The sequence below is a fragment of the Muscardinus avellanarius genome, assembly GCF_963383645.1.
Source record: "Muscardinus avellanarius genome assembly, chromosome: 7".
Classification (NCBI taxonomy): Eukaryota; Metazoa; Chordata; class Mammalia; order Rodentia; family Gliridae; genus Muscardinus; species Muscardinus avellanarius.
In genome coordinates, this window is record NC_137793.1 from 1474015 (window position 1) to 1497721 (window position 23707).

General features: G+C 46.7%; 1 protein-coding gene across 1 annotated transcript in view; it reads right to left on the reverse strand.

The window, feature by feature from the left end:
• SEC24A (SEC24 homolog A, COPII coat complex component) overlaps positions 1 to 20401 on the reverse strand; it is a gene marked incomplete at both ends in the record, with an annotated part of 56805 nt that extends 36404 nt beyond the window's left edge. The window contains 6 exons of the mRNA XM_080699353.1: positions 1487 to 1659; positions 1891 to 2051; positions 3904 to 3981; positions 9306 to 9443; positions 14898 to 15365; positions 20080 to 20401. Coding sequence (XP_080555479.1) covers positions 1487 to 1659; positions 1891 to 2051; positions 3904 to 3981; positions 9306 to 9443; positions 14898 to 15365; positions 20080 to 20401 — 1340 coding nt within the window. The remainder of the gene's footprint in view (positions 1 to 1486; positions 1660 to 1890; positions 2052 to 3903; positions 3982 to 9305; positions 9444 to 14897; positions 15366 to 20079) is intronic.
• Positions 20402 to 23707: the final 3306 nt, after the last annotated feature.

Sequence of the window (23707 nt, forward strand, 5' to 3'; positions counted from 1 at the left end):
CCGGGCGTGGTGGCGCATGCTTGTAATCCCCGCGCTTAGGAGGCGGAGACAGGAGGATCACGCTGGTTCGGAGCCAGCCTTGCTGGCTTAAGAGACCCTGTTTCCAAATAAAAAACTATAAAAAATAGGTCTGGGAGTATAGCCTGGCGGTAGAAGGGCTTCCAGGAAACCCCAGTGCCACCAAAAAAAAAAAAAAAAAGAATGCATCTAGGTATGGTGGTACACGCAGAAGGATCACAGGTTCAAAGACAGCCTCAACTACTTAGTGAGGCCCTTCGCAACTCAGTGAGACCCTGTTTCAAAATAAAAAATAAAAAATAGGGCAGGGGGTGTAGCTTGGAGGTCAAATGCCTCTGGGTTCCATCCCCAGACCTGCAAAATATAAAATAAAATAAAAATGGCTGAGCCAGGCATGGTGGTGCACGCTTGTACTGCAAAAAACAAAACAAAACAAAACAGCCAGGAATTATGGCGCACGCTTGTAATCCCCGCGCTTGGGAGGCTGAGACAGGAGGATCGCACAGGTTCGAAGCCAGCCTCAGCAACTTAGTGAGACCCTGTTTCCAAATAAAGTATAAAATAGGTCTGGAGTGTAGCCCAGAGGTAGAAAAGCCCCTGGGCTCCACCCCCAGTGCTATACACACACACACACACACACACACACACACACACACACACACACACACCCCAAAAAAGAGAGTTCTATTTTCTTTTCTTTTCTTTTTTTTCTTTCTTTCTTTGTAGTATTAGGGATGGAATCCTGGGCCATTATACCTCTGAGCTACACCTCCACCCCTATTTTTTATTCTTTATTTTGAAACAGGGCCTCGCTGAGTTGCTGAGGCGGCCAAGAACCCTACCCTCCTATCTTAGCCTCCCAAGTGCTGGAGGTGCATGCACGCCAGCACACCTGGTGTGAGTCCTAGTTTTCGTATTCAGGACTTCGTTCACAAATGAGACTCCTGCACAGCTTACTCCCAACACCTGGCATTTCCGATGCGCAGGCACACCTGCAACCCCAGCACTAGGAAGGCTGAGACAGGAGCACCTTCCAGCCTCAGCGACTTACTAAGACCCGTTTTCCTTTCTTTCTTCTTTCCTTCCCTCTTTCTGATTTTCCCCCTGTGGTATTAGGGATGGAACCATGGGGCCTTCTACCTCTGGGCCATACCCCAGACCTATTTATTATTTTTTGGAAACAGTGTCTCCCTAAATTGCGAAGGTCTTTCTAAGTCGCAGAGGCTGGCTGCAAACCTGTGATCTTCCTTTCTCAGCCTCTCAAACTGGGATTACAAGCGTCCACCGCCATGCCCAGCAAGACTAGTTTTCTAACAACAAAAAATAGGTCTGCGGCGTAACTCAGAGGTGTATCAAGCTGGACTGAATCCCTCTGGCCTCTCCGCACACACATCCGAAGCTTAAAACACCACCAGAGGGCCCGGAATGTGCGTGACCCCCACGCAACGGGGCAGGTCGGGAGCCTTACTCTGGGCTGCAGTTGAGCTTCTGGATGTCTTCGTGCAAGTTTGGCACTGGAGGCAGCAAAGGCGTCGAGGGAAGCATGTTCCTCTCTTGAAGAAGGTTGACAACTCTCAGGCCCTCCGCGTGCAGACTCAGTCCGCCCATGCTTGCAGGTAAGTGGTGAGCACCTAGGGGAGCCTACGGAGATCAACGGGCGGAAGGGAGCCTGTGAGCACGCAGGGCTGCTCCGTTTCTAAGCACGTAAGCACCATCCACCCGGCAATCCTCTGGTTCTGGAGAAATGTTTGAGTAAAATGGCTTCATCGAGTATCCATTTAGCGCCCTAACTAGTTGAAAAATCTCCAAAATGTCTTTCTATACAGCTTAAAGCAAAAGAGAGAAAAGAGGTTGTGAAAAGGCAAACGGTACCTGAGTAAAGGCCTGGGAGCCACCCGGGTAGCCCAAGGACGACGGCGCCGCCGCAGCTCCACCAGGTGGCGCCGTGTTCTGATAGCCGGGGGGCAAGGACGGGTACGCGTAGCCAACGCTTCTGCTCATTTGGGAAGTCTTAGTAGTAAGCTGTGGTGTTGCTAGAAACAAGGTAACTTTTAAGTTCTATTTTATACTCCAGAATACTTTAAATAAACACACAGATCAATCAAATTATGGGAATTATAACTTCAAACTCCTTGGATTACTTTAATACTTCATCGCTTCTGTAAAACAAAGCCAAATGAACACTAGTAACAAAGGCAGCAATGACGAGATTTCATTAATGCAGATGATTAAAATAAACACAGAAATAAGGCTGGTATAGCTAATCTTCTTTCATATTATATAATACATTTTGTATTCAGACTAAGTTTTTTTTTTTTTTGTGGAACCAAGGGCTTTTCTACCTCTGGGCTATGCTCCCAGACCTATTTTCTATTTTATTTAGAAACAGAGTCTCACTAAGTTGCTAAGAGCCTCACTAAGTAGCTGAGGCTGGCTTCGATCCTATGCGATCCTCCTGTCTCAGCCTCCCAAGCGCGGGGATTACAAACATGTGCCAACACTCCCGGCCTCAGACTAAGTTTTAATTTAAAATATTTTTGGTTATGGGATTGGCTAAAGTAAATTAAATACATCTTGAGCTAAGTGTGATGGCCCATGCCTGTGATCCCAGTACGTGGGAAGATGAGATAGGAGGCCAGTCATGGTGGGTGCACGCTTGCAAACCCAGCATTCAGGAGGCTGAGACCAGAGGATCACAGTTTGCAGCCAGCCTCAGCTACTCAGTGAGACCCGGTTTCAAAATAAAGAATAAAAAATAGGGCAGGGGTGTAGCCTGGAGGTCGAATGCCCCTAGGTTTCATTCCCAGACCCTTAAAAAAAAAAAAAAAAAAAGACGAAATAGGAGTATCATAGGTTCAAGGCTATCCCCAGCAACTAGCAAGACCCTGTTTCCAAACATGAACTAAAAAGGGCTTGGGGTATAGTTCAGAGTTCGTAGAAGGTAATTGGGTTTAATTCCCCAGTACAAATAAATAAATAAATAAATCTACCTGATAAAAATATTCCAGTCATAACATAATAATAATAATGCCCAAAATAATTCTGTAAGGAGAAGAAAAAAAAATTTTTTTTTTTTGTGGTACTGGGGATGGAACCCAGGTGCCTTCTACTTTCGGGCTATATTCCCAGCCTATTTTATACTTTGTTTGGAAGCAGGGTCTCACTAAGTAGCTGAGAGCCTCACTAAGTAGCTGATGCTGGCTTCGAACCTGCACGATCCTCCTGTTTCCAAATAAAATATGAAAATGGGTCTCAGAAGCTGGGCGTGGTGGGCACGCTTGAAATCCCAGCCTTTGGGAGGCTGAGACCTGGAGGATCACGGTTGACAGCCTCAGCTACTTAGTGAGGCCCTCTGCAACTCAGTGAGACCCGGTTTCAAAATAAAGAATAAAAAATAGGGCAGGGGGTGTAGCTCAGAGGTTGAATGCCCCTGGGTTCCATCCCCAGACCTGCAAAAAAAAAAAAAAAAAAAAAAAAGGGGGGGGGGTTCTCAGAGTGTAGCCCGAAGACAGAAGCCCCTGCACTCTCCATCGCTAGTACCACCCCCTGCAAAAAACGGTATAGAAATAAAAATTTTGACAGTAAGTATAACTATGTAACATGATAAGTTTTTCAAAGTTTCCTACAGTGAACACACATTACTCTGTGTGTGTGTGTGTGTGTGTGTGTGTGTGTGTGTGAACCCAGGGGCAGTCTACCTCCAAACTATAACTCCAGCCCTATTTTATTTTTTGAAACAGGGTATCATGAAGTTGCTGAGGCTGGCCACAATTTGAGATCCTTTTTCTCAGCCTCCCATATAAGCGTGTGCCACCATGCCGGGCTAACATATATTACTTCTACAATCAGCAAGAAGAGACTAAAATAAACTTTCATGAATCTCACCCAAGAAGCCGCCTCCTTCAATTTCATCATAATTACTATGAACCGCCATAGATCCATTATTGGTATTTGAAGCAATACCTAAAAAAGATCATTAAGAAGACTTAAATTATAATGATTATTAAAATTTCCCCAAGATATGAACTATTTACATATTAAAAATTTTAGATAATCTTCCAAATAAATAGTTTAAATCACAGTCTATCAAAAATATCAAATAAAGCTGGGTGTGGTGGCATATGCCTCTACTTCCAACTACCCGGGAGGTTTACACAGGAGGGTCATAAATTTGAAGCCAGGCAGGGCAACTTAGCGACACCTAGATCAAAGTAAAATAAAAATGGCTGGGAAGCCAGGCATGGTGGCCCATGTCTGTAATTCCAGTACTTGGGAGAGGCTAGGACAGGGGAATCCAGGTTCACAGCCAGCCTCAGCAACTTAGCGAGACCCTGTTTCAAAATAAAAAATAAAACCAGCTAGGGGTGTAGGTCAGAGGTAGATTGCCTCTGGTTTCACTCCTCAGTGACAGACAGACAGACAGACACAGACAGACAGACAGACAGACAGACAGACAGACACACACACACACACACACACACATACACATACACACACACACACAGCTGAGAACGTAGCTCAGTGCTTGACTAGCACATGCAAGGACCAGGCTCAGTCCCAGGTACTGAAAAAGTAGGAGAATTAAGTTCTGGTGTTCTACAGAACAGAAGGGTTCTAGTTAAAAATACTAGCTTAAAACTAATAAAAAATAAAGCCAGGCATGGTGGCACATGCGTGTAACCCCAGCATTTGGGAGGCTGAGACAGACTGTGGTTCATGGACAGCCTCAGCTACTTAGCGAGGCCCTTCGCAACTCAGTGAGACCGTTTAAAAAAATAAAAAGACTAAAAAATAGGGTTGAGGGTGTAGCTCAGAGGTACGATGCCCCTGGGTTCCATCTCCAGTACCACCCCCCCAAAAAAAATCCCCAAACAAACTAGTTAAAAATAATTTGCAGCCGGGCGTGGTGGCGCACGCTTGTAATCTCTGCGCTTGGGAGGCGGAGACAGGAGGATCCCGCAGGTTCGAAGCCAGCCGCGCTGGCGTAAGAGACCCTGTTTCAAAAATATAAAATAGGTCTGGGAGTGTAGCCCAGAGGTAGAAGGGCTTCCAGGAACCCCAGTACCACCAAAAAAAAGCTGCTGAGCAACTGAGTGAGGCTATCAGCAACTCAAAAGAGCTGGGCTGTAGCTCAGAGGTAGAGAGCTCCCAGGCTCAGGGCGGAGGCCTGCAAGCTTGCACACCTGCGTGTATTCTGAGCCATCTCCACGTTATTTCCAGGAGCCAACACCGGCACTGCTAGGCGACCAAGGTCTGCGCAGGTTCAGCATGAATGAAACAACTTTTTCAGTTGAACCCAGAGACACTCTAGCTCCCAGCTACACACCCAGCCCTTCTTTATTTTTTTGTTTTGAGACAGTCTCACTAGGTTGCTGAGGCTGATCTTGAGCCTGCGATCATCCTGTCTCAGCCTCCCAGGCACTAGGATTAGAGGTTTCTTTTTTTTGTTTTGTTTTGTTTTGTGGTACTGAGGATGGAACCCAGGGGCATTCTACCTGAGTTGCGAGTTGCAAAGAGCCTCACTAAGTAGTTGAGGCTGCCTGCAAACCCAGATCCTCCTGTCTCCGCCTCCCAAATTCTGGGATTACAAGCATGCACCACCACGCCCAGCTTTCAAGGAGTTTTGATCAGCAGTTGGTTGACTCCTCATCCAATCCCGGCCTGGATACAGGCTGGGAATCAGAGCTGTGTTAGGTCCAGATCCACCACTGAGATGAGGGGACATCTTCACTTGCCTTCTCCCCACTGTGCAGACTAAAGATAAATGCCAGAACACCTGCTTATGTGGGCTTAGAATTTATTTCCAGGTACTTGTATTATCTATCAGCTCTAATTCAGGAACAGAAGAAACCAAACTCAGCGAACAGCATCACCCCTGGCAGCTAAGCACAAAGGTGCAAACTTTACCAGGCTTATTATCACCGAGCAGATGAGCTTAATGGCTTCAATAGTCAGTCACTTCTTTCGAATTCCCAAGACCAACAAGACTTTGGTCATGAAATAATAAAAGAAAACTGTAGTAGAGCTTTTAGTAGAAATAAATAAAACTGAGCCGGGCGTGGTGGCGCATGCTTGTAATCCCAACATTCGGGAGGCTGAAACTGGAGGATTGCAGTTCGCAGACAGCCTCAGCTACTTAGTGAGGCCCTCTGCAACTCAGTGAGACCCTGTTTCAAAATAAAGAATAAAAAATAGGGCAGGAGGTGTAACTCAGAGGTCGAATGCCTCTGGGTTCCACCCCCAGACCCACAAAATACATACATACATACATACAACTAAAGCATCAGGAATATGAATTTTTCTTGGTTAAAAGTTTACATTTTTACGCTTGTAATCCCCGCGCTTGGGAGGCTGAGACAGGAGGATCGCGCAGGTTCGAAGCCAACAGCACTGGCATAAGAGACCCTGTTTCCAAATAAAAATATAAAAATAGGTCTGGGAGTCTATCCCGGAGTTAGAAGGGCTTCCAGGAACCCCAGTACCACCAAAAAAAAAAAAAAAAAAAAAGTTTACATTTTTGCCAGGCATGGTAGCACATGCTTGTAATTCCAGCATTTGGAAGGCTGAGACAGGAGGTTGATCAGGTTCGAAGCCAGTCCCAGCTACTTAGTAAGGCCCTTTGCAACTCAGTGAGACCCTGTTTCAAAAAAATAAAGACCCGGGCGTGGTGGCACACACCTGTAATCCCTGCACTTGGGAGGCGGAGATAGGAGGATCACGCAGGTTTGAAGCCAGCCGCACTGGCTTAGGAGACCCTGTTTCCAAATAAAAATATATAAAATAGGTCTGGGAATGTAGCCCGGAGGTAGAAGGGCTTCCAGGAACCCTAGTACCACCCAAAAAAAAAAAAAAAGAATAAAAAATAGGGATAGGGGTGTCGCTCAGAGGTAGAATGCCCCTGGGTTCCAGCCCCAGTACCAAAAAAACCAAAAAACTTTACATTTTTATTATAGATTAGTTATAAAATGGCAACCATATTGTCCCCTACTTATAATACTTTTTAAAATAATGCTAGCAGGTGGGCACTGTGGCACACACCTGTAATTCCAGTAGTTAGGAGGCTGAGAGAGGAGGATGGCTGGTTTGAGAGGTCAGTGTGTGGTACTTTAGGAGATCCAGGTGCAAGTTAAAAAAATAAAGCCGGGCGTGGTGGCACACGCTTGTAATTCCCGCGCTTGGGAAGCTGAGGCAGGAGGATCGCACAGGTTTGAAGCCAGCCTCAGCTACTTAGTAAGGCGCTCAGCAACTTAGTGAGACCCTGTTTCCAAATAAAATATAAAAAAAGGTCTGGGAATATAGCCCGGAGGTAGAAAGCCTCTAGGTTCCACCCCCAGTACTACAAAAATAATAAAATAAATAAATAAATAAATAAATAAATAAATAAAATGCTGGACATGGTGGTATACACCTGTAAAACCAGTACTTGGGAGGTTGAGACAGGAGGATCACAAGTCCAAGAACAACCTTAGCAACTTTAAGACCTTGTTTCAAGTTAGAAAAATAAAAACAGGGCTGGGAGTGTAGCTGAGGTAGGATCCTTCGGGTTCAATCTCCAGTACCAAAAGTAAAACAAAATAGTGCAGAGGGCATAGCAGAGAGGCTGAGCACCCCAGAGTTGATACCCAGCACCACATATCCTCAGGGGAAAGCAAAAGCAGCGCGGAAGGAGCGCACAGACACGATCCTATTGCTTGCACTCAATACAAGATACGGGCCTGCTCTGTGTGCGTGTGCGTGTGGTACTGAGGACTGAACCCGGGGCATTCTACCACTGAGCTACAGCCCTAGACCTTCTTATTTTTTATTGTGAAACGGCCTAAGTTGCCCAGGCTGGCCTCAAACCTGCCTCAGCCTTCCAAGTACTGGGATCACAGGAGTGCACCACCTTGCCTGGCTCACTTAACTACTTTTGGTGTGTGTGTGGTGCTGGGGGTGGAACCCAGGGGCTTTCTACCTCCAGGCTCTACTCCCAGACCTATTTTATACTTTATTTGGACACAGGGTCTCCCTACGTTGCTGAGAGCCTCACTAAGTAACTGAGGCTGGCTTCGAACCTGTGCGATCCTCCTGTCTCAGCCTCCCAAACGCCCGGCTTGTGTTTTCCTATTTCTATGTCATGCTGCAAAAGTCATATTGCTATTAAAATTAAATTTATTACTTTTTTTTTTTAAACAGGGTCTCTCTGAGTCAGGAAGAGCCTCGCTAAGTAGATGAGGCTGTCTGTGAACTGTGATCCTCTGGTCTCTGGCTCCTGAATGCTGGGATATCAAGCGTGCTCCACCACGCCCGGCAAATTCCTTACTTTACAAAATAATTTGTGTGTGATACTGGGAATTGAACCCAGAGGCATTTTACCTCTGAGCTACACGCCTAGCCCTATTTTTTATTCTTTTTATTTTGAAACAGGGTCTAAGTTGTGGTTAAGGCCTCACTAAGTTGTTCAGGCTGGCCTCCAACCTGCAACCCTGTCTCAGCCTCCCACGTACTGGGAATTACAAGTATATGCCACCACGCCCAGTTTAAAGGATAGTTCTAAGCCAGACGTGGTGGTGCACTCTTGTAATTCCAGCATTTGGGAGACTGAAACAGGACTGGTTTGCAGCCAGCCTCACCCACTTCGTGAGGCTCTTTGCAACTCAAGTGAGACCCTGTTTCAAAATAAAGAATAAAAAAACAGCCAGGCATGGTGGTGCACACTTGTAATCCTAGCATTTGGGAGGCTGAGACAGGAGGATCACAGTTCAAGGCCAGCCTCAGCTACTTAGTGAGACCCTTTGCAACTCAGTGAGACCCTGTTTCAAAATAAAGAATAAAACAGGGCTGGGGGTGTAGCTGAGAGGTAGAATGCCCCTGGGTTCCAGCCCCAGTACTGCCAAAAAAAAAAAAAAAAAAAAAAAAAAAAAAAAAAAGATTCTAGGATGGGTGTGGTAGCGCATGCTTGTAACCAGTTCTTAAGGCTGAGACAAGAAGGATTGCAGATTCATGGCCAGGCCCTCAGCAATTGAGGTGAGCCTCTATTTTAAAGAATAAAAAATAGGGGATGTAAATTAAAGGTAGAATACCCCTGGGTTCAATCCCTGGTGTGTGTGTGTGTGTGTGTGTGTGTGTGTGTGTGTGTGTGTCTGTCTGTCTGTCTGACACACACACACACACACACACACACACACACACACACACACACACACACAGACATGAAATGTGATTCTAACGCACAGGATTCAGATAATATTCACCTTTCTGTCCCGTGTAGAGCATTTGGAGCTGCCGCTGCTTTCCGAGTTGCTTACCTTCTTGGCTGACAGCTGAAGCCAGTGGAGGCTGGGGTGCAGTTCTGTGTGATAACCTCTGGGGGCCAGGTGGAGGGGGCCCAGGAGGAGCGCCCGGCTGAAAAGGAGTAGGCAGAGGTGGGGTCCGAAGCGTGGGACCTTTGGAAACATTAGTTGTTCACATGTCACTTAGGGACTTAAGACAAAGGCCAAAGACCTTTACCAAAGATAAGCAACTTACAAATTTACATTTTATTTATTTTTGTGGTTCTGGGGATGGAACCCAGGGGCACTGTACCTCCGAGCTACACCCCCAGCCCTATTTTTATATTCTTTATGTTTTGAAACAGGGTTACACTGAGTTGCAAAGGGCCTCACTAAGAAAAAGCTGAGGCTGTCTCTGAACAGCAATCCACCTGTCTCAACCTCCCAAATGCTGGGATTACAAGCGTGAGCCACCATGCTCGGCACAAATTTACATTTTATAACATAAATTTACACTTTTTTTTTGGTGGTACTAGAGATCCAGGGACATTCTACCTCTGAGTCACACCCCCCCCAGCTTTATTTTTTAGTCTTTAAAAAAGGGTCTCACTAAGTGGCAGAGGGCCTTACTAAGTAGCTGAGCCTGGCCACAAACCTCGATCCTTCTGTATCAGCTTCCCAAGTACTGAGATTACAAGCGTGCACCACCATGCCCGGCCAGATTTACTTTTTACATATAAATCATGTATATAATCACCACCAAATTACTGAAAATATGGTAGCTTCCTAAAGGTATGACTTTCCATGCATACTCTACATTTCCAACTCTCTGGTACTAGGCTTTGAATCTTCAATTATTAAAGTACAAGTAGCCAGGTGTGGTGCATGCCTGTTATTCCAGCACTTGGGAGACTGAAACAGGAGGTCGCAGATTCATGGCCAGCCTGATCAACTCAGAGACCATGCTTCCAAATAAAAATAAAATAAGGCTGGGGTGTGGCTGAGAGGTAGAATGCCTCTGAATTCCATCCCCAGTACACACACGCACGCGTGCAGTATAAATAAACCAGCACTAAATCACTTCTAGAGCCAGGCGCGGTGGCGCACGCTTGTAATCCCTGCGCTTGGGAGGCTGAGACAGGAGGATTGCACAGGTTCGAAGCCAGCCTTGGCTACTTAGTGTGACCCTGTTTCCAAATAAAATACAAAATAGGTTTGAGAGTATAGCCGGAGGTAGAAAGCCTCTGGGTTCCACCCCTAGTACCACCAAAATATAGGGTTTAGGGATGTAGCTCAAAGGTAAATGCCCCTGGGTTCAATCCAGGATACCAAAATAAATAAACGAAAATAGAGTATTGTATTAATTCTCCAAGTTTTATTTAATTCTGTTTTGGTTTTGTTTGTGGTACTGGGGATTAAACCCAGGGCACTCTACCACTAAGCTATATCCACAGCCCTTTTTAGGTCTTATTTCAAACAGATTGGCCTTTGATATGCAATCCTCTTTCTCAGCCTTCTGAGTACCTAAAATAACAGATGTGTAACCTAATTTTGCTTTGTTTCTTTGGCATATAACCTGGTAAAAATGAGAAAAGTTCATTTAGCTGGTCACAGTAGTGCACCCCTGTAATCCCAGTACTTGGGAGGCTGAGACAGGAGGAGCGCACGTTCAAGAACAGCCTCTGCAACTTTGACTCTGTCTTAAAATAAACTATATAATAGGGCTTGGGGTGTAGCTCAGCGGTAGAATGCCCCTGGGTTCCGTCCCCAGTATTACACACACACACACACACACACACACACACGCACGCACGCACGCACGCACGCAAAAATAAATAAAAGTTTGCCTTCTATAATTAGGGTTTAGTATTTTATATATACTGCTGAGGGTGTAGCTCATGGTAGAACATTTGCCTAGCACCAGATGGCCCCATGTTCTGTATCCAGCATCCCCACACTCAAATAAATTAATTAATATATACACATGTTAAAAGTATATAAACTTTTGTTTTGAGGTTTAATCCCTGATATCACATACACACACAACTAAAGGAATATATGTATCCGAATCAAATGTTTCAAAAGCTTAATGTTGAATTCTCCAGAGGTAAACTAAAAAATCATTATTAATGAACCTTATAGCTCCCAACAGTAATCAGTGTCTCGTTGGCAGAAGTGAAGACAAAGATTACTGCAGTGTGACTCCCTTATCAGAGGAGCACCCACACATATCTGCAGCACACAGGCCAGCCAAGGTCTCGGGGCAAGGTCCGCCACCAACTCAGCGCCAACGGAGATGGGCGCCTCTGGCCTCTACTGAGCAAGCTGGCATTCAACAAGAGCAGCCACGCTTAGGGAGACCTCAGAGCGCTCAGAAGAAGGTTTTGAATTCAGAAGATATTATATCTCCTATAATAAAATTTTTTTGGTACTCAGGATGAAACCCAGGGACATTCACCCCTGAGCTACATCCCCAGACCTATTTTTTACTCTTTATTTTGAAAGAGGGTCTCACTGATTTGCAAAGGGTCTCACTAAGTAGCTGAGGCTGTCCTCCTATCTCAGCCTCCCAAATGCTGGGATTTCAAGTGTGCACCACCACACTCAACCATTTTGTGTGTGTTTTGTGTTTGTGTGGTAGTGGAGGTGGAACCCAGGGGCTTTTCTACTTCCGGGCTATACTCCCAGACCAATTTTATACTTCATTTGGAAACAGGGTCTCACTAAGTTGCTGAGAGCCTCACTAAGTAGCGGAGGCTGGCTTCGGACCGTGTGATACTGTCTCAGCCTCCCAAGTGCTGGGATTACAAGCGTGCGCCACCATGCCCAGCTTATAACCGTTTTTTTTTTTTTTTTTTTTTTTTTTTGGTGGTACTGGGGGTGGATACCAGAGGCTTTCTACCTCCAGGCTATATTCCCAGACCTTTTTTTATATTTTATTTGGAAACAGGGTCTCACTAAGTTGCTGAGCGCCTCACTAAGTAGCTGAGGCTGGCTTCGAACCTGTGCGATCCTCCTGTCTCAGCCTCCCAAGTGTAGGGATTACAAGCGTGCGCCACCACGCCTGGCTATAACCATTTTTTTAATGCCAAATATATATATATTGCGGTACTGGGGATGGAATCCAGGAGCATTCAACCTCTGAGCTACACTCCCGGCCCTATTTTTTATTCTTTATTTTGAAACAGGGACTCACAGAGTTGCAAAGGGCCGTACTAAGTAGCTGAAGCTGCCCACGAACCGCGATCCTCCTGTCTCAGCCTCCCAAATGCTAGCATTACATGCATAAGCCACCATACCTGGCTTTTTTTTTAAAAATAATATTGGAAATTGAACACAGAACATCACATACACTAGGCAAGCATCAGTTAAATAAAAAATTTTTTTTTGCAGTACTGGGGATGGAACCCAGGGGCATTTTACTGTCGAGCTACACCCCCATCTCTATTTTTTATCCTTTATTTTGAAACAGGGTCTCATTGAGTTGCAAAGGGCCTCACTAAGTAGCTGAAGCTGTATATGAACTGAAAACCCTCTGTCTCAGACTCCCAAATGCTGGGATTGCAAGTGTGTGCCACCAGCTCAGCTAAATAATTCCAATTTATAATACTAATAGGTAGAGTTTCAAAATTGCTCTTCTCAGATTGGTAAAGCTAAGTAATTAAGGATATCAAAGGCTGGGCATAGTGGCACACACCTGTAATCCAATGCTTGGAAACCTAAGACAGGCAGATAACAGGTTTGAAGCCAGTCTTAGCAATTTAGCAATAGGGCTGGGGAAGTATAGCTCAGAGGTAGACTGCCCCTGGGTTCCATCCCCAGTACTGCAAAAAGAAAATAAATAAATAAAATAAAATAAAATTCAGAGCCCAGAATAAACCCTATTTTATAATCAATTTTTATCCAAAGTACCAATAAGACTAGTCTTTTTTTTTTTTTTTTTGGCAGTACTGAGGAGGGAACCCAGGGGGATTCTATCTCTGAGCTACACTCCCAGTCCTATTTTTTATTCTTTATTTGGAAACAGTCTCACTGAGTTGCAGAGGGCCTCGCTTACTAGCTCAGGCTCTCCGTGAGCCACAATCCTCCTGTCTCAGCCTCCCAGAATGTGGGATTACAAGTGTGCGCCACCATGCCCAGCTTTCCATAAGACTAGCCTTTCCATTAAGCACTGCTGGGATGGCCAAGTGTAGTGGTACATTCCTATAATCCTAGTACTTTCAAGGCTGAAGGAGGAAGATCAAGGGTTAAGGCCAGTCTCAGAAACTTAGTGAGACCCTCAGGAAGTCAGGAAGACACTGTTTCAAAATTAAAAAGGGCTGGAAGTTTAGCTTGGAGGTAAAATGCCCCTGAATTCAATCCCTAGAACCAAAATAAATAAATAAATGTGCTAGGACAACTGTATATAGATCCACATACAAACAAATGAATCTTTCTGAGCATGGTGGCACACACATGTAATCCCAGTACTTGGGAGGCTGAGACAGGGAGATCACAGGTTCAAGGCCAGCCTCAGCAACTTAGTGTGTGGCCTTCTGCAACTTAGTGCAATTGTTTCCAAATAAAAAATAAAATAGGGCTGGGGGTGTAGCTCAAAGGTTGAATGCCCCTGGGTTCGATCCCCACTATCACACACACAAAAAGTAGTAACAGTCTTAATAGCAGCAGCCCGCCCACACAGAAGTGGTTCTGCCACCATATCTGAATCTCTAAAATATTATGAATGAATCAAAGAAAAATGTAGTGAAGTCTCAGCTGTTGAGGAGACTGAGAAACCCAGGTGCTTGAGGCCAGCCCGGGCAATACAGCAGCCCACCTCAAGGAAAAAAGAAAAGAATAAAACCAGAATATGCCTTTAAAGGAAAGAAGCAAAACAGAAGTGATTCATTAGTTTAAGGTAACTCAAACACATGAAAAGCATTTTATTAAAAACTAAACAATGGTTTTAAAATTTAATAGTTTTATCAGGACGTGGTGGCACACTTCTATAATCCTAGTACCTTGGAGGCTAAGACAGGAAGAGCACAGGTTTGAGGACAGACTCAGCAAGTAGTGAGACTCTCATCAACCTAGCAGATCCTGTTTCAAGATAAAAAATAAAAGGCTAGCCGGGCGTGGTGGGCACACTTGTAATCCCAGCACTGGGGAGGCTGAGACGGGAGGATCGCGGTTCGCGGCCAGCCTCAGCTACTTAGTGAGGCCCTCTGCAACTCAGTGAGACCCGGTTTCAAAATAAAGAATAAAAAATAGGGCTGGGGTGTAGCTCAGAAGTCAAATGCCCCTGGGTTCCATCCCCAAACCCGCAAAAAATAAAGAAATAAAATAAATAAATAAATAAAAGGCTGAGGGCGCAGCCTGGAGGTAGAATGCCTCTGAGTTCTGTCCCCAGTGTCTGTCTCTCTCTCTCACATGCACACGCGCGCGCGCGCGTGCACACACACACACACACACACACACACACACACACACACAGCATTAGTTCCCACTAGAAATAGAAACAAGTAGTCTTTTCTCTCTTCCTCTTTCCAGGTCTCCATCTGGTCTTAAGACTTCACTCATTAATTCAAACCTATACACAAGCACGAGCTCTTTATTTCCGCACTTTCAACACTCATACAAGAGTGCTACCTGGTTTCACGAGGCTGCTTGGGAGCGAAGGGTCTCCGGAAGACGCATACTGACGGTGTGTTGTTAAGCTTGCACTCCCAGACGCAGCTGCTTGGGAAGAAGCCGGAGGAGGACGATGGTTCGTCTGGGGCCCCGCGGGCAGAGAGTTGTACTGCCAATTCGAAGGTGGTGGTGGCTGGGCTCCAGGAGGAAGGCTACCAGAAGGCAATGGTGTAGCAGCTGGGCTCTGAGGAGCGGGCAGTGGCATTCGGGGACCAGGAGCAGTCTGGAGCGAAGGTGTCACTGGGTGGGAGGCCCCGGGGGGCCTCAAAGTCTGCCCAGATCCCTGAGGACCGCCACAATTAGACTGTCCAGAGGCGGCGCTCACAGTCTTTGCTGGTACAAGATAAGGGTAGGACCCCGGCAGCTGGGAATTAAACCCCTGGCTCACTGACATGTGTGAAGACATCAGTAGATTTTGGACAGGACCTTTCAAAAGAGGAGAAAGAAAAATTATTCTTACAAATGAACATAGTAGTACTTAAAAAAACACAGTAAGGCTGAGCATGGTAATCCCAATTACTAGGGAGGAGGATCATAAGTATGAGGGCAGTTTTGGTAATTTAGTGAGATCCTGTGTCAAAAAAATACCTTTTTAAAAGGGGCTAGGAATGGAGCTCAGGGGTAAAGGTATCCTAGTATCATCCCCAGTACCACAATAAATCAACACATTAATTAAACCAAATAGTGAAAAGGGCTTGGTGCAGTGGCACATACTTGTAGTTCTAGTGGGTGGGAGGCTGGAGAGAGGAAGCTGCTGCTTGAGGCCAGTGCGAGTGCTATCACAGCGATGCCCGTTTCAAAACAAAAATAAAACGACTGGAGGCGGCTCAGAGGCAAAACGCTCCTAGGTTCAAACCCCAACACCACAATCATCAATCAAAAAATAAATGCTGAGAATATGACTCAGTGGTAGAGAGCCTTGCATGTGCAAGGTCTGGGATCAATCTCCAATTCCACAAAGGGAAAAAAGCGGAGGGTTCTGCAGGAGAGCGCCTGCCAGTGTACACAAAGCCCTGGATCCCTCCCCAGCTCTGGAAACAAAACAAAACCGGGCATGGAGCAGGCTTGTAATTCCAGTACTGGGGCTGAGAGGCTGACACAGGAGGGTCCCAGTTCTTGGCCAGCCCCAGCTACTTAGGCCCTCTGCAACTTTAGTGAGACTCTGTTTCAAAATAAAGAATGAAAAATTGGGCTGGGGGCACAGCTGGAAGGTAGAATGCCCCTGAGTTTCATCCCTAGTACCACACACACAAAAAAAAAAGTGAAGCATATGCTACTCTTACATCCAAGACAAATGATCCAATTTAAAAATAGTCAGGTTGAAGGCAAGCATGGTGGGCACGCTTGTAATCCCCGTGCTTGGGAGGCTGAGACAGGAGGATCGCAGGTTCGAAGCCAGCCTCGGCTACTTAGTGAGGCTCTCAGCAACTCAGTGAGACCCTGTTTCCAAGTAAAGTATAAAACAGGTCTGGGAGTAGAGCCCGGAGGTAGAGAACCTCTGGGTTCCATCCTCAGTAACACACACACACAGGGCAAGTTGAAGCCAGGCATGATGGTGCACACTTGTAATCCCAGTACTTGGGAAGCTGAGACAGGAGGATGGCAAGTTTGTGCCAGCTTCAGCCACTTAGCAAGGCCCTAATGACTTAGTGAGATCCTGTTCAAAATTAAAAAATGAAATAAGGCTGGGGATGTAGCTCAGAGGTAGACCACTGGGATTAATTCCCAGAACTGCAAAAGGAAATAAAAAATAAGGCACCAGACGTGGTGGTGCACGCTTGCAATCCCAGCATTCGGGAGGCTGAGACTGGAGGATCATGGTTTGCGGACAGCCTCAGCTACTTAGTGAGATCCTGTCTCAAAATAAAATAATAAAAAAATAGGGCAGGGGGTGTAGCTTGGAGGTAAAATGGCCCTGGGTTCCATCCCCTGAACCGCCAAAAAAAAAAAAAAAGTAAGCCAGGCATGGTGGCACATGCTTGTAATTCCAATACTTGGGAGGCTGAAACAGGAGGCTCTCAAATTGAAGACCAGCCTCAGCAATTTAGCGAAGCTCTCAGTAACCTAGTGAAACCTGTTTCTAAATAAAAATAAAAACAATAAAAAGAAGCAGGGTGTGGTGGAGCATGCTTGTAATCCCAGCATTCAGGAGGTTGAGACCGAAGGAACATGGTTCGCGGACAGCCTCAGTTACTTAGCAACGCCCTTTGCAACTCAGTGACATCCTGTTTGAAAAATTGAAAGACTAAAAAAATTGGACGGTGGTATAGCCTGGAGGTAGAATGTCCCTGGGTCTCATCCCCAGTACCACAAAGTAAAAAAATAAAAATAAGTAAATCAGTAAAAAAATAGGCGCAGGGTTGTAGCTCAGAGGTAGAATGCCCTTGGATCCCGTCCTCAGTATCAGAAAAATAAATAATTTTTTAAAAAACCAGGTGTGTGCCGAGCGGGGTGGCGCACGCTTGTAATCCCCGCGCTTGGGAGGCGGAGACAAAAGGATCATGCAGGTTCGAAGCCAGCCTCGCTGGCTAAAGAGACCCTGTTTCAAAAAAATAAATAAATAAAAAAAATACACACACACACACACACACACACACACACACACACACACACGTGTCTGGGAGTGTAGCCCAGAGGTAGAAGGGTTTCCAGGAACCCCAGTACCACAAAAAAAAAAAAAAAAAAAAAAAGAACCTTGAGGAAAACCAACATTTCAACATTTACGGAAGAGAGAAATCAGGAAACTGAAAGCCAGGTGTGGTGGTGCACACTTGCAATCCCAGTACCTGGAAGCCTGAGACAGTATCATAGGTTCATGCGGGTCTCAGCTACTTAGTGAGGCCCTAGCCAACTTGTTTTTTTTTTTTTAAACATGGTATTATCAGCCACAATATATGTGGAGTTTGGGGGGAGAGTTATCAACTTAAATGCTAAACTTTTTTGTGTGTATGTGATACTGGGGATGGAACCCAGGGATGGAACCTTTCTACCTCCAGGCTACACTCCTAGACCTAGACCTATTTTCTATTTTATTTGGAAACAGGGTCTCACTAAGTTGCTGAGTCTAAGCAGCTGAGGCTGGCTTTGAACCTATGATCTTCCTCTTTCAGCTTCTCATATACTGGGATTACAAACTTGTGCCATCACACCCCACTAAATGCTAAACTTATTTGTTAATATCTATTTTAGGAGTAACCAGTGTAGCTTTTTGTTTGTTTGTTTTTGTTTTGTTTTTGAGGCACTGGGGATGGAACCCAGCGGCATTTTACCTCTGAGCTACACCCCCAGCCCTACTTTTTATTCTTTATTTGGAAACATGGTCTCACTAAGTTGCAAAGGGCCTAAGTAGCTAAGGCTGTTCATGAGCCACGATCCTCCTGTCTCGGCCTCCCAAATGCTGGGATGACAAGCGTGTGCTACCACTCCTGGCTATCCTTATCCCTTTTTATTTTTGTTTTGAAACAGGGTCTTGCTAGGTTGCTGAGAGTCTGACTATATTGCTAAGGCTGTCCTCTAACCTGCCATTCTCCCAAGTGCTGAGATTACAGACTGCACCACCACACCCAGCTTCTCCAGCCCTTTTTATTGTTTCAAGAGTTTCCAAATAAATAAATAAATGGGGCTGGAGGTAAAGCTCAGAGGTAGAATGTCCCTGGGTTTAATCCCCAGTCCCACCAAAAAAAGAAAGAAAGAAAAACAGACAAGCTTTAGAGCCAGGCACAGTGGTGTAAGCCTATAATCTCAGTGCTTGGGAAGCTGATTCAGAAGGATCACAGGTTCAAGGTCAGTGGTGACTTAGGGAAACTCTGTTTCAAACTAAAAAATAAGAGGGCTGGAGTGTAGCTCAGATGTACAGTGTCACTGAGCTCAACTCCCAGTACCACTAAAAATGAAATGGGCCGCATAAAACCTGTGCGATGATGTCTTAAAGGAGGCTGGTGTTTGCCAGCCTCACCTCAGGGAGCCCGCCTCCATGCCCGCACCAGCTCCCAACCGGGGCGTACCCCAGCTGCTCTGCCATCGCCAGGTAGATTTCTGGACTCCCCACTGGCTCCTGCAGCCCAGACACAGGGAATGCTCTCGTACTCCCTTTGATACTGCCAGGACAGAACTCAGATGGGCAACAGAAGTCTGTCTGCCTGCACCAAATAAACGCAGTGAAAACACGTCCAAAACTGCGAATCTCACTCTAAACTCATAACTGCACGGATAGAAAAACCTAGAAGTACATTTGCATGATTTGGCATTTAGAATTTACGCAAAATTGTAACTTACAAACTATAAGAAAAACCCATATCCACGACGCACTGCTCTTTTTCATACTGTGGATGAAACCGAGGGTCATTCTACCTCCAAGGTACACTCTCAGCCTTACTTTATTTTTGAAACAGGGACTCACTAAGTTACTCAGACTGGCCTATGATCCTCCTGACTCAGCCTCTCAAGCCTGCGTCACCACACCTGGCTAAGTGAATGTCTTAAAATATTTTCACTCTCTGTGCAAATGCCACTAAATATCATAGAATAAAGCCGGGCGTGGTGATGCACGCTTGCGATCCCAGCAGTTGGGAGGCAGAGACCGGAGGATCGCGGTTCCCGAACAGCCTCAGCTACTTAGTGAGGCCCTTTGCAACTCAGTGAGACCCTGTTTCAAAATAAAGAATAAACTGGGCGTGGTGGCGTGCGCTTGTAATCCCGGCATTTGAGAGACTGGGGAGGATCGCGGTTTGCAGACAGCCTCAGCTACTCAGTGAGGCCCTTTGCAACTCACGAGACCCTGTTTTAAAATAAAGAATAAAACCGGGGCTGGGGTGTAGCTCCGAGGCAGAATGCCCCTGGGCTCCATCCCCAGTACAGGGGGGAGGGGGGGACATGGAATCAGATGTAATTTATATGAAACTGTAAAATTAACAAGTGTTTCAAGTTAACATCCTTTCAGTGCCTGTCCGTTTATTCTTGCTTCCGCCCACATAGCTGCCTACCCAGAAACATTTCTAAAAGTCGCACAAAGACCCTTCTTTGTGAAGCGAGCAGCGGCCTCTCTAAGAGCCACGTGAATGGGCGACTTGGGCCGCTCGCTATGTGGCCAACTTGGCGGCAATCGTAGGTTCCGAGGTGCGACCGAAGTGCTTCGGCACACCCGCCTCGTCTAACCCCGTAGGGCGAAGGCGCACAGGAGAGCGGGCGAGACGCGGCCGCTCCGTCTCCAGCACCGTCTCTAGCGACCAGGCGCGGCGGCGGGCGTGCTGCGGTCCTGCGTCCCGGGGCTCCGCGGGCCGGCGCGGCCGGGGCGGGCAGGGCTGCGGGCTCTCCCGCCGCCGCGGCGCCCGGGACGCGGCCGAGGCCCGGCCCGGCCCCCGTGCGCCCCCGCCCAGACGCGGCCGCGGCCACTCACCGTTGCTGCAGGGGCCCGAGGCGCCGGTGCGCGCCTGCAGGCCGGCGGGGGCGCCGCGCTGCGCCATGGCGCGGGCGGCCGCGGGGCTGAGGCCGGGGCCCGCCGGGGCGGCGGACGCGGACGCCGGGCAGGAAGCGGCCGCCGAGCGCGAGCGCCCGAGGCCGGCCGGAAGTGGCTGTCAGCGCGCCGCGCAGGCGCACTGCCGACACGTGGCACTTCCGGCTCCGGCGCCGCCACGTCACCGCCGCCGCCGCCCGGAAGTGCGGGAGCCGCGGCTCCGGCGGGCAGGGCCCCGACGCGCGAGGCCCCACGTGGATTGTAAGGGAGTTTCAAAGCTGTCGTAAACACCGGCGTACGCTAAAAGTGTGATCGAGCCAGAGAGAATTTTGCTTTTTATTATTATTATTTTATATGTTGCTTTCGTTACTGCTGTTACTGGTACTGGGGGTTGGACCCAGGGACATTGTACCTCCAAGCTACACCTCCAGCTCTTTTTATTCATTTGGTACTGGGGATTGAACCCAGTGACAGCCTGCTTCTGAGCTACACTCCCCAGCCCTGTTTTATTTTGCAACAGTCTGTTAAATTGTTGAGAGCATCACTAGCTTGCTGGGGCTGTCCCGGAACCTGTGATCCTCCCGTCTCAGCCTTCCAATAAGCGTGCGCCGCCGGACCCAGCGGATATTTGCTTTCTAACAGGACCATTCAAAGGTTTTTTTGTTTTTGTTTTTTTCTTGGTAGTACTGAGAATGGAATCCTGGAAGCGTTGGGGGTGTTCTGACTCACTGCTACACTCCCAGCCCTATTTTACTTTTTATTTGGAAACCAGAGTCTCCCTAAGTGAGGAGGGCCTCACTAAATTGCTGAGGCCGGATTCGAACCTTTGCTCCTCCTGTCTCAGCCTCCCAAGTACTGGGATTGCAGGCGAGTGCCACCATGCCCGGCTCGTGGCATCGTCATGCGAACCTTCAATGTCAGAACACAGAACAGAACTTTTTTTTGTAGTGCTGGTGATCGAACCCAAAGCTTTGTACATGCGGAGCAAGTCCTTTACCACTAAGCTAAACCCCGGCCCTGAACACATGTAAGTGATGACGGTTTTAAACCAGGTACGGTGGTGCGAGCCTATAATTGTAGTACTTGGGAGGTGGAGACAGGAGGATTGCAGGTTTGAGGACAGGGTTTGTAAACTTGTAACAAGAAGAAGCCAAGCTTCCTTTCTAGGCAAGGTGAATTTATTTTGAGGAGGATGTGATCAAATCCAGAAACATTCCACCTCTGAGCAATAATACATCCAGCTCTTAAATTTTTTATTTTTTGTGGTACTAGAGATTGAGCCCAGGGGCATTCTACTTCTAAACTACACCCCTTCCTCCCCAGGCCCCCTTCCCTTTTAAAAAAATTTTTTGGAGCTGGGTGTGGTGGCACACACTTGTAATCCCAGCATTTGGGAGGTTGAAACCTGAGGATCGCAGTTTGCAGACAGCGTCGGCTACTTTGTGAGACCCTGTCTCAAAATAAAGAATAAAAATAGGGCAAGGGGTGTGGCTCGGAGGTCAAGTGCCCCTGGGTTCCATCCCCGGACCAGCAAAAATAAATAAATAAAAATAATATTTTTTTAATTTTTTGAAGCAGGATCTCACTAAGTTGCTGAGGCTGTCTTCACACCTGCAATCCTCTTTCTTAGCCTCCCAAGTCCTGGGATCCAGGCCTAGGTAATTTTTTTTGAAGTAGACTTTTGAATCTGAACAGAAGTAGAACTGGGTTACTACACAGCATAACTTCAGTCATGATCGTAGCTACCTTCGTTCTACTTAGGTGTTCACTGCTCGTAGCCAATGACAGAGCCCTTCTTCACAGATTTGTGCTGTTGATAAAAACGTCAGGCCACAGTTTCACAATCTCAGGGTGAAGTACACCTTACCTAATTCATTCGATAGCAGAGGTCTACTAGGAAATGCTACATTATACAGAAAAGACAAGCACAGCGGGGCGTGGCGGCCCACACTTGGACTCTCAGTACTGGGGGGGCTGAGACAAGGATCGCAGGTTGCTGGCCAGCCTCAGCTACTTAGTGAGGCCCTCCACAACGTAGTGAGACCCTGTTTCAATATAAAGAATAAAAAAAATAAGGCAGGGGTGTAGCTCAGTGGTAGAATGCCCCTGGGTTCCATCCCCAAATGTATTACTCCTTTTTCACAAGAGCCATATATAAAAGCTTCTTAGGATGCACATATTTTTGGTCAAACTTTTCAAATTAGAATCTCATAACAAAACCTAAGTCAAATACCTAAGAACACATAAGAAATATGCAAACAGAAGCCTCTCAATGTTTTATTTATTTATTACTTTTTTTTTGGTGGAACCCAGAGTCTTTCTACCTCCAGGTTATACTCCCAGCCCTATTTTTTTAAATTAATTTATTTTTTAAATTGGTGCATTGTAGTCATATATCAATCACATTGGAGTACAAGACTTGAGAGGATATACAAGCACACATCATCCAATTAGCCCTCCTCCAGCCCCCATCCCATTCCCTCCCCCTCCCTCCATCGCAGGCTTCTTTGGTGATTTACTTTGATACACTTGTTTATGTACCTCCTGCGTTTTAAAGAGGCTCCGTCCTCCAGTATTACATACCCTCTGATTGGTCACATTAGTTGCTTCACTATAGGGCCCTTTCTTTAGCTCAACCTCTTCCTGTTGCCCTTTTCCTCCTAGTTATTGCTGATTAAGAGAAGCGTCTGATTTATATTTTCTGCGATGTTTCTCTGTGCATGCTGCGTTGCAAGTACCGATCCCACTCTTGATGGTCCCAGTAGTGGCCTGGCTACTCAGTGGACTGATCCAGACCTCGCTGGCTCAAGCAGCGGCCTTGCCTCATGGGAGGCCCCAGTTCTGGTCTCACTGGCCCCTGCACCGGTCTAACCCCTAAGCTGGCTTTGGTCCCGGCCTTGGAGGCCGCAGGAGTGAACTTGCCTCACGCCAGGCTCCGATGCTGGCCATTGGCCCCTGCACCGGTCTAACCCCTTGGCAGGATTCCAATGCCAGCCTCGGAGGCCCCAGCACCGGCCTAACCCCTTGTCCCAGCCCTATTTTTTTTATATTTTATTTGGAAACAGGGTCTCACTAAGTTGCCGAGAGCCTCACTAAGTAGGTGAGGCTGGCTTTGAACCTGTGCGATCCTCCTGTGTCAGCTTCCCAAGCGCAGGGATTACAAGCGTGGGCCACCACGCCCAGCTGTATTTTCATTTTTAATTATTTTTATGGCACTGGGGATTGAGCCCAGGGGCATTCTAGCTCTAAGCTAAAACCCCAGCCCTACTTTATTTTTATTTTAAAACAGAGTCTCACTAGGTTGATGAGAGTTTCA